Consider the following 12,103-nt stretch of genomic DNA (forward strand, 5'->3'; position numbering starts at 1 on the left):
CCCCAATTGCCTTGCTTCCCTGCCCCATAAAAACAAAAAGGGAAAAAAAGAAAGAAAAAATGTGTACCGAAAGAAGTTTAGAGATCTTCCATGCTTAATAAAAATTGGCAAGAATTTGCAATTATAATAAAATCATAGAACTGAAAAAATAACTTGAAGTTAAAAAGAAATTAATCCAGAAAAAATTTATTTTTAAAATGAATGAAAGGAAACATGAAGAAAATAAAGATAAATAAATAAGATAATAAGAAGAAAATAAATAAGATAAAGAGGGTAGAAAAATTAAGGACATAACAAATAAATAAGGATAAAGTTCCCACTCTAGAAAATGCAACTGCACAGCACATAGGAGTGAATAGCTGAAAAAAAGGCTCAGCAATAACTTAATTATTCACATTCTTATGGAGTGATGAAAGATTTCTGTGTAATAACACTGATGACAGATCATTAAAAAAGCCATTTTAGGGTTATGACAGAAAGGAGCTAGAACTACAATAAAAGCAGGACACCATTAATCAGGAAATTGTCAAAAAAATCTTCTAAGAAGTAAAAAACAGAAACCATGAGATAGTAATATGCAAGAATCTGACATTCATCACGCCCAGACATATCGTAGTGGAACTCCAAAGTTACAACAATTTTTTTTTAAGCTAAAGAATATGAGATCATATTATCATTCATGGTACATGCCTAGGTGATACTCTCTGAAATCTTACTGGAATGACAGGTAGGATTCCCCACAGGACAGTTATTAAGTAGTGACAGAAAGCAGATGATTCTGAGAGTTTGGATGCTATCTATGCAATGTCATATCTCAGAGACATTGACCAATATATGTCCTCCATAGATTATAACTCAGTCAGAATTACTTTTTTGAACAAACATAATTAAGAACATTCCACCCAAAATCTCCAACCAGTGCATAAGAAATTGAGAGGAAAGTAGGTTCAAGCTTAGTGGATACATGAGCAAAGGGAGAATCCACAACTTCTAGAAATCATGTTTTGATATTTTGGCATTATTTGTGAAATTTCCCTTATGCAAGGTATAAATTTTCTGATGGGTTCTTTGTACAGTCATGAAGTTGCCATTTGACACTTATTTTTTTCTTAGCTCTGAAGGTAGATATGATCATTCCAATCAGAGCCTCTACTGCTGCGAGTACAAGATAAAAGTAAACTGATGAGAAAGAAGTCTGAAACCTCCAATCCTCGAAAGTTCGTATGATTCTTCTCCATATTGAGGTCAGTAAAGAGGAGAGCAAAGTTGATGCTTTCTCCTCTCCTGACTGCTATGACAAAGTAATTAATGTTCAGAGGCTTGGCTGAAGGCTTTTAAGTACTAACAAAGTAGAATGTCCTATTCTGTTAAATACAAAATGATGTATACCCCAGTGGACTTCATGAAGTTTCCTCCAACCATAGTAAGTATGTTCTTGTTCAATCCTACTCCAGTTCATCCAGTTGCTTTCTACAACACTTAAATTGATCTAGGACTTTTCCTAAATTTCTTCTAAAGCTCATGGAAATGTCCAGGTGGGGACAAAACCTGATAAACAGTCTAGATGGATTTTCAACAGAGTAGGGCATTAGACAAGCAAATTGTATTACTTGCTTCAAAAGTGCTGAGCCATTATCTAACTAAATCCCTAGCACTGCAGAAACATATATTTAGACCTAGAAGAAATCTTAAAGGTCATTGAATTTAAGCCACTTAACTGATGACAGGCATTAAAGGGACAAAAATGATTTGTTCAGAATCACACAAGAAATAAATCACACAGAGGTAGGATTTGAACAGAAGTCTTCTGATTCAAGATTCAAAGCACTTCCTAAAGACCTCTACTCTCTTAATATGTTATAAGAAATCACAAATAAAGGAACAATAGTTAGGGCCACAACACATTAATTAATGAAGGGAAAGTTCAATCTCAGATATTTTCAGAAAACATTTATAAAATTAATACATAGAGGTGATGTATCCAGAATTTTCAGCCAAGAAAATAACTATATGCACCATGAAAATAAAAAGAGTTGGGTATTTGAGATGCAAACAGATTTCTTAGGATTTAAAGAGAAATAGATGCTTCAACTGTAATCCTTCAATTGTAATAAGGAGCCCCAGACAAAAATTAAATATTTTTTAAAATTCATATTGCTCTAGGAAGAAGAAAATAATTAAGAAGATGTAAAAACCTCTGCTATATTTTATTGACAAAATCACCAAATTATTCAAAATAGGAAACAATAGACCTGCTAAAGAAAAAAGAAGCAAGTTAATTCCAAAGTTAGGGTCCTGTCTCTGGGTAGAGGAAGTGCAACTAAGATAATGTACATAATGATCGGTATGAGAAAAAAAGTCTGTTTAGAGTGATTCTATTATGCTGAGGTCAGTATTAAGAAAAATGATCATAAGAATAAAATATTTATATTTCCTTTCCACAGATAAGATGTAGAAAACATAAACCTAACAATTACAAAACTAAATGAAAGAAATATTTGCAAACAATACAGGCTCATAAAATGAACTGTTCAGTTCTCTAATGGATTTTTGTTCTCACTGATATGGGTAATTATTCCCATTCCACATACTTCATTCAGTCCAAGCCTGCTCAAAGAATGACCCAATTTCACAGAACTATTTTTTAGACTTCTAAAGATTAAGTCCAACCAACATTTCCTTCTTTTCCAGTATATACATGCAACAATAAAAAATATTAGCCCTTCAATACAATTTTGAAATACCCTATCATCGAATGGATATATCCTGGATTCAAGACTGACTTGGTCGAAGATCATGGGAAAGTTTAGGTTTTTTAAAATAACATTGGGATAGTCAGGCAAAGCACTCTATTTGTACCCAAATAAAAAGAGGAACTAAAATAAACATTTCCTTACCTTTGAAGAAACAGTCCTTGCTATGGACAATGTAGATTTTCTTTTTCTGCAGACACGAAGCTCGATGGAGCTCACAATGGTTTTCATAAAATTTGCCATCAGATCCACATATTGGCATGTAAGTAGACTTGCAGCCTTCCAAACATTGACATTCTGGCATCTGGGTCTCTTCATTTACAATACAACGACTCCCTCGACCACAATGCTTGTTTTCACATGATGCATGTAGGCTGTCATGGCCAAAATACACTAAAATGGAGACAAAAAAGCAGAAAGGTTTAAATACTACTCACTGAGGCTAGTTCAAAGACTTTTATGTTTGATCACTTTCAAAATAGAGAGATGGGCACTGCTTCCCTACTGCATAAGGGGATACAAAGAAGAGTCTACCACAAAATTGCAGGGAATCAAAAGGTTTCTGTTTCTGTCAATCCTAGCCTGGAAAACAGACAATGATTACGAAAAATGTTTTTCCCTTAAACCCAGCAGCTGGGGCAGAGAGGGATGAATATCTCTACAATTTCATTTTTATGTAAATTATTCCCTGTCACCTCACTGGATTATTGAACTAGTCAGCTGCTTGGTAACCCTGTCTGAAGTCTCTCCACACTGTAGTACCTCCTCAAAGCAGGTAACAGGCTGATCTTCCCAGAGTACAGGTCTGGCCATGCCCCCATGTCTATTCTAAAAAACTCCAGAAACTCACTATCTCTTACAGAATAAACATAAAACCCTCAATTTAACATCTTGTCATCTTACACTGAAAAAAGAAACAATTTCTTACACATTATTCCCCTTCTACTATTCTAAGATCCATTGAAATTGGCTTCATTGCTATTCCTCAGAGGAAAAAAAAAATTTAAACTCTGGGCATCTTAACTCATTGGATCGCATAGCTGGAGCTCTCTTCTTTCTCTTCTCTATCTCCTAACTTCTGCTTTCTTCAAGGCCCAATTAAAATCCCACCTATGATATGAAGACTTTCCTAATTTTTGTTGATTCCAGTCTCTTAACTAAGAGATTATCTACAATTGATCCTCTATGTACATTGTTTATGCATAATTGTTTCCAAGTAACCAACCCTAGTGAGCCTTTTAAGAGCACAGTCTGTCTTTTCCTTTATGTATAGCCTGATTACTTACCATAGTGCCTAACACATAGTAGGTGCTTAATAATGTTTGTGAATGATTTGGAAGAAGGAAGAGGAGGAGGAAGAGGAAAAACAGGAAAAGGAGGAGAAAGAGCAACAGCAGTGAGAGGAGGACCAGGACAAGGAGCAGGAGGAGGAGAAAGAGAAGGAGAAGAAGCAGAAGAAGGAGAAGGAGAAGACGGAGAAGGAGGAAAAAGAGAAGAAGAAGATGATGATGAAGAAGAAGGAGGAGGAGGAGAAGAAGGAGAAGGAGAAGAAGGAGAAAGAGAAGAAAGAGAAGGAGGAGGAGAAGGAGAAGGAGAAAGGAGGAGGAGGAGGAGTGACAGAGAAAGAAAGAAAGGGAGGGAGAGACAGAGAGAGATAGAATGGAACAATGAGGTCAGAATGATGATCCAAGTGTGGACAAGGCTATAATCTGAGCAATTAGAGTAACTGTTAGACAGAACATTCCTTGACAGAGCTTACCAATCCCTGACCTTTGGTCTTGACATTTACAGAGCTTCTACATGGGCCATGGTATCCGAGAGACTTCTTTTTTTTTTTTTTTTTTTGCTTTTTTTTTGGCAGGGCAGTTGGGGTTAAGTGACTTGCCCAAGGTCACACAGCTAGTACATGTGTCAAGTGTCTGAGGCCGGATTTGAACTCAGGTCCTCCTGACTCCAGGGCCGGTGCTCTACTGACTGTGCCACCTAGCTGCCCCATCCGAGAGACTTCTAAACATGAAGAGCAGAGGTAGTATTCTCAGGATACAAACTCAGTCACATACCTCTGTAACCTGAAACACTGCTATAAGCCCTATGTGTCTGTGACACCACAAATTGAGCTGCCCTTGGCCTTCCTGGCTTGAACAATCTATGAAGTCATTTATAGACAGATTTCTTTGGCCTGATGTGGCAGGATCAGATCTGAAGGTGAACCACCAATAATTCCTAGACACACTAAAAGGTTGAGAGACCAAGGGAACTGCAGCTGTAGCTGCAGCAGGTCAAATGAAAGAAGTCAGTCTCTACAGAGTTCCTTCACCCTTGAGAGGTTCAAGTCCATGGGAAAGAGCACAGCAAATATCGGAAATCAAGATCTCTCTTAGGGTCCACACAGGAGAGAAGCCCTAGTACTAAAGCCAGACAGAGAATCAATTTACCTTTGTCAAGTACAGTGAACTGCAATGACCACAGAGGAGGTGCCTAGCTACCCATTTTATCAATGCAAACATTCCTCCCAAATCTTTTCCCTGACTACTGGTCTATGTACTTTATGCACCATGAGAGAAACTCACCTTTGCAGAACAAACAAGCTTTTTCTCACATCCTCCTTCACTCCCTCCCATACTATATATATATATATATATATATATATGTGTATATATATATATATATATATATATATACACACACACATACATACATATATATGTGTATATATGTATATATACGTAAATGTATATATAAAATCATTTATTTATTTCTTTAATATTTTAGTTTTGAGCATTAATTTTCACAAGAGTTTGAATCACAAATTTTCTCCCCATTTCTACCCTCCCCCCCATTCCAAGATGGCATATATTCTGATTGCCCCATTCCCCAGTCAGCCCTCCCTTCTGTCGCCATACTGCCCCCCATCCGTTTTTCCCTTACTTTTTTGTATGGCAAGATAGATGTTTATGCCCCACTGCCTGTATATCTTATTTCCTAGTTGCATGCAAAAACTTTTTTTTTGAACATTTGCTTTTAAAATTTTGCGTTCTAAATTCTCTCCCCTCTTTCCTCCCCATCCACCCTCCCCAAGAAGGCAAGCAATCCAACATAGGCCACATGTGTATCATTATGTAAAACCCTTCCATAATACTTATGTTGTGAAAGACTAACTCTATTTTGCTCCTTCCTATCCTATCCCGCTTTATTCAATTTTCTCCCTTGACCCTGTCCCCTTTCAAAAGTGTTTGTTTTTGATAACCACTTCCCCCATCTGCCCTCCCTTCTATTGTCCTCCCTATTTTATCTCCTTCCTCCTTCTTTCCTGTGGGGTAAGATACCCAATTGAGTGTGTATGTTATTCCCTTCTCAGGTCAAATCCAATGAGAGAAAGATTCACTCATTCTCCCTCACCTGCCCCCTCTTCCCTCCCAACAGAAATGATTTTTCTTGCAACTGTTATGTGAGATAATTTACCCCATTCTATCTGTCTCTTTCTCCCTCTCTCAATATATTCCTCTATCATCCCTTAATTTGATTTGATTTTTTTAGATATCATCCCTTCATATTCAACTCACCCTGTGCCTTCTGTCCATACATATATGTATATATTCAGCTACCCTAATGCTGAGGTCTCATGAATTATACACATCATCTTTCCATGTAGGAATGTAAACAAAACAGTTCAACTTTAGTAAGTCCCTTGTGATTTCTCTTTCTTGTTTACCTTTTCATGCTTCTCTTGACTTTTGTTTTTGAAAGTCAAATTTTCTATTCAGCTCTGGTCTTTTCACTGAGAAAGCTTGAAAGTCCTCTATTTTATTGAAAATCAACATTTTGCCTTGGAGCATGATACTCAGTTTTGCTGGGTAGGTGATTCTTGGTTTTAATCCTAGCTCCATCGACCTCTGGAATATCATATTCCAAGCCCTTCAGTCCCTTAAGGTAGAAGCTGCTAGATCTTTTATTATTCTGATTGTGTTTCCACAATACTCAAATTGTTTCTTTCTGGCTGCTTGCAGTATTTTCTCCTTGATCTGGCAGCACTGGAATTTGGCAACAATATTCCTAGGAGTTTTCCTTTGGGGATCTTTTAGAGGAGGCAATCTATGGATTCGATCAATTTCCATTTTACCCTCTGGCTCTAGAATATCAGGGTGGTTCTCCTTGATAACTTCTTGAAAGATGATATCTAGGCTCTTTTTTTTGATCATGGCTTTCAGGTAGTCCAATAATTTTTAAATTATCTCTCCCAGATCTAATTTCCAGGTCAGTGGTTTTTCCAGTGAAATAGTTCACATCATCTTCCACTTTTTCATTCCTTTGGCTCTGTTTTATAATATCTTGATTTCTCATAAAGTCACTAGCTTCCATTGGCTCCAATCTCATTTTTAAGGTAGTATTTTCTTCAGTGGTCTTTTGGACCTCCTTTTCCATTTGTGTAATTCTGCCTTTCAAGGCAGAATGCCTTGAATTCTGCCTTACAAGGCATCTTCTCCTCATTGGCTTTTTGGAGCTCTTTTGCCATTTGAGTTAGTCAATTTTTTAAGGTGTTGTTTTCTTCAGCATTTTTTGGGTCTCCTTTAAGCAAGTCATTGTGTTGTTTTTCATGGTTCTCTCGCATCATTCTCATTTCTCTTCCCAATTCTTCATCTACTTCTCTAACTTGGTTTTCCAAATCCTTTTTGAGCTCTTCCATGGCCTGAGACCAGTTCATATTTTTCTTGGAGGCTTTTGTGGTAGGCTATTTGACTTTGTTGATTTCTTCTGGCTGTATGTTTTGGTCTTCTTTGTCACCAAAGAAAGATTCCAAAGTCTAAGTCTGAATCTGAGTCCATTTTCACTGCCTGGCCATGTTCCCAGCCAACTACTTGACCCTTGAGTTTTTTGTTGGGGTGTGACTGCTTGTGGAGTAGAGAGTACTTTGTTCCAACATTGACAGGATGCACTGTTGTTTTCTGAGCTATTTCTACACAGCAAGCTCTGCCACACCAGCACTCTTCCTTCCCCAAGAATCACCAACCAGGACTGCGACTCAGATCTTAAGCAGGCTCTGCACTCCTGCTCTGATCTGCCACTTAATTCCTCCTACCAGGTGGACCTGGGGCTAGAAGCAACTGCAGCTTTAGTTCTGTAGCTGCACCACCCCTGCTAGCCCCTGGGGTGGTGGCCGAACTGCGAACTCCTTTCACTGTGTGCCCACTGCTTTTCCCAGTAACCTTCTCTGTTGTCTTTGGTGTTTGTGGGTTGAGAAGTCTGATAACTGCCACAGCTCACTGATTCAGAGTGCTAGGGCCTGTTCAGCCTGGCTCCCAGTCTGGTTGGTCTGGGTGTGGCCCATGCTGGTCTCTGCTCCCTCTGCTCTGTTCCCAGCTCTGTGAGCCATAGACCTTACCCAGGGACCATCCAGGCTGTCCTGGGCTGAAGCCCTGCTTCCCTCTGCTATTCCATGGGTTATGCAGTTCTAGTATTTGTTCAGAGCCATTTTTATCAGTTTTTCCCTCTCATACTTTCTACCTTCACTTTGATTCCTCCCTTCTTTAGCTCCCCTTTAGCTTCTCTTCATCTTTCCTAGGTGACTCTCTTTCTTTGGGACACTTTAGAATTGACATATTGAACTCTGGGAAAGGGAAATACCCAGCAAAATTATGAACATGTCTACTAGGTATTAAGTCATATCATACCCTACTCCAAATACTATGATGCCATGTCATCCATCCATGGATAGAAATAGTGTGATACATAACTTTCTCCACATAAATACACTAATTCCCTGAATTCCATACAGCATCTCCACCACTACTAATTAGACTCTGTCTTCAGTCCCTATCAGTGCTAAGGGAATAGATTGTAGATTTTTTTGAAAAATCTTGTATAAAATAGAAGAGAACAGTTTAAAGTAATCTGAATTACTCTCGCTGAGTAACAATGAGAAAATTAAAGTTCTCTTGGCATTAATTTCCTAAGGAAAAATTGACAGAAAATAATTTATTGTATATAAAACCAATAAAATATTTAAATCTGAAAAAAATAGATAGCATCATAACTGGTACAGTAGATAGAATAGCAGTGCTGGATACAGGGGCTCACAGATCAAATCCTTGCTCTAGCATTTTTTTAAAATCTGAGGAATTGTCTTGAACTGTAGAATAAAGGGAGTGGGAAAAAGACCATTTTGACTAGAATATTCAAGCACCAGGAGGATCAGACTATGTGGGGGCTGTGGAGTCCTAGCCTATGATATTTTCCTCTTAACAAGTAGACCAAGAAAAATCCTTGAAGGTTGTAGATAGAATTAAATGATGGAGATGATGTTTGAGAAAGATAACTCTAGGAATATGTGCAGGATGGAAAGGAGACTCAAAATGACAAGAAAAGTGGGGAGTCAAATAAGATGAAGTTTTTTAAAAAACTATAGACTTTTTAAGTCTACAGGAAAGGTAGTAACTGACAGATAATAAGGACTAATTCTGTCCATCACTGGGGTCAACTGTGTGGATTAATCCAAATCCTATAATTCACAGAAAATCCAGACTTGAGGTAAACTCTAAAGTATGAGCAAGAAAAGAGACTCCAGTTGATGAGACCCCTAGCTATATAAAAATAAAGGAAAAGAGTTGTTGAGGATGATGGGGGAATACTAAGGGGAGAAGTTATAGTGAAAGAGGTGGTGATCAAGTGAAACAGCACAGAGAGACATCAAAGCAGAGACAAGTACTGAATAGAATATAGAGTACTCAGCTCTTGTGGTAGTAAACAGGTAGGATAGAAGGTCCATGAGGAGAAGGTTAAGGAACATGAGACTAGCAATGATTTGAAGATGGCTTAGAAGAGGTGAGACCGAAAAACCAAGGGCAGGAATTTTTAAGAAATCCTATATCAACATGAGCACATTTTTCTCAAAGCTATGTCCATTTAAGCAAGATTCTTTAACCATCAGAAGGCTTAAATGGCTCAATAAAAGCAAGAACATCTCAGGCCTGTGAGCTATATCAAATTTATCAATGCACTGCTGGGAGTTTATTGATACCAAACATTCCATTTTTATATGATATTATACCTGACACAGGAGGTTGCATGATAGTACACCTAAAAGAATAGCAAATGAGAGGACACATAGGGTGGGTCCTCTGTGAATCACTGAGCATCCTGGGGATACCTCAAACCCTCAAACAACATGAAAGAAGATTGAACTTACTAGACCCAGGGGCAAAGGACTACAATGATTCTTCTTAAAGGGAATTTAAGGGAGCCAAGTAACAGAATGAGGGTTTTACCAATGGAGGTGATAAAGAATATGTGATGAGACTGATTGCAGTGGAAAGGTATCTTTAGACTGGAAGAACCAATGGAGATTCAAATATCTGGGTTTCCTCTCACAGTGTTCTCATACTGAGGGGTTCTCATGCTGAAGAGATCTCATAGCTGAGATGAACCAAAAGAAGCAATGATAATATGAATACAGATTTCCATTTATACTAAGCACTTTATTTATGAAGGGACTTACTTTTTCTCATTTGACCCTCTCAACAACCTTGCAAGGTAAGTACTATTACTATCTTCATTATATACATGAAGAAACTGAGGCGCAGGATTATCCAATGTGTGAGGTGTGGTTCAAATCAAGATTTCACTGAATCAGAAGGTCAGGATTCAATACACTAGGATACACTGCTTCTCATGATGAATTCTGAGAATACACTCAACATAAAACTGCCAATCTGACTTATGCCAGGTAAGCTAGAACCCAACCTCATCAGGAGGTCTTTCTATTTCTCCCTCAACTGCTAGTGCCTTCTCCTTAAAGACTGACTTCCATCTGCTCTGTATATGTCTTCAATAAATCTATTCATTCACAAGTTGCATACCTTATAAGAATGAGAATTCATTAAAAACAGAGTACTGTTTTTGTCTTTCTTTAGAAGTCCAGAACTTAACAAAGTGTCTGACAAATAGCACTGGCTTAATACATAGTGTTTGACTGTTTGAGTATCTGATTACATCTAAGAGAATGATAGGCATAGGGTATAGGTGAGAATGTAGATGTCTGTGATCTTTAAAAATCTATCTGGAAAAGTGAGCTTCAGGTGGAGCATACACAATGAACAGCTTCTGTAAGAGAAAAAGGTCCAGGAGCTCATGTGACAATTCCCTTCAAATGGGAGATTGCCAAGAAAGTTTCTAGACAAATAGTAATAAGCTGGATTATATGAATTACAGGGTTTCCCCTCAAATGAGAGTACAGTACAGTGATAATTGCAATATGTATAAAATAAGAGTATTAGGGATATTAGGGAAAGGATAATTAAGCAAAAATGTACATTTCAAAGCTAAGGGATTTTTCCCTTAAGTTTTAATTCATTGTCCTCATTCTTTAATTCCCAAAGCCTCTAAATACTGAGCAATATGAAATCATACAGGAAGCAGTACTTTCACAATAAATGATATGCTGTATATAACTCCCAGGGCTCAAAATATGGCTGGCTTATTTGGACTTAAACCCATTGATTGTAATCACCTTAAACTTGAAAGGAAAAGAATCCATTATTGGTAGATTAACTACTCAACTCAATGACTCATTTAAATTCCTCAAACCTTAGCAGGCTAAGAAATATTGACTTTTTCTTGGAATCATAATAAACTTAAAGGTCAAAGTTTCTCAGAGCAATACAAAGCCAGATAGATCCCTGAGAGAAATCTGTGATTAGACTCTAAAAGAGTATCTTCCTACCTGATCAAGATGTTGGAAAACACTAGATAGATATTTGGGACAGCTAGGTGGTGCAAAGGATAAAATGCCAGACCTGGAGGGAGGAGGACTCATATTCCTGAGTTCAAATCCGACCTTCAGACACTTACTAGCTGTGTGACTCTGGGCAAGTCACTTAACCCTGTTTGTCTCACTTTCTTCATCTATAAGATGAGCTAGAGAAGGAAGAGGAAATCCCTCAAGTATCTTTGCCAAAAAAAACCCAAGTGGGATCACAAAGAATAAGAAATGACTCAACAGCAACAACAACAAACACGCATATATTATCAATGAAGAGCATCTTTGTTTTAAAGTTTTGGGTACTTAAAGTACCTGTTATACAATGAACATAAATGGAAAAAAATCCTCCAAGTTCTTAAGCTTTTTATTACATTTTAATGGCATTGCTTATGTCATGAAGAAAAGTCAGTGTAGTGATTAAAAATACATTACGTTTTATATTACTGTACTTAATATTCTACACGATAGATATCAGACACTTGGACCCAGGTTACAGAATACTACTGACTGTGACCAGAAACATATAAAAATGTAATTGGGATATACTTCACAAAATAATTAAAAATATAATAAAAAATGATTGCATTTTAAAACA

General features: G+C 37.5%; 1 protein-coding gene across 1 annotated transcript in view; it reads right to left on the bottom strand.

The window, feature by feature from the left end:
- Positions 1-12,103, bottom strand: part of FSTL4 (follistatin like 4) — an 856,236-nt gene that overhangs the window by 539,557 nt on the left and 304,576 nt on the right. The window contains exon 3 of the mRNA XM_036752996.1: positions 2,898-3,146. Coding sequence (XP_036608891.1) covers positions 2,898-3,146 — 249 coding nt within the window. The remainder of the gene's footprint in view (positions 1-2,897; positions 3,147-12,103) is intronic.

The sequence above is a fragment of the Trichosurus vulpecula genome, chromosome 3 (genome assembly GCF_011100635.1).
Source record: "Trichosurus vulpecula isolate mTriVul1 chromosome 3, mTriVul1.pri, whole genome shotgun sequence".
Lineage (NCBI taxonomy): Eukaryota > Metazoa > Chordata > Mammalia > Diprotodontia > Phalangeridae > Trichosurus > Trichosurus vulpecula.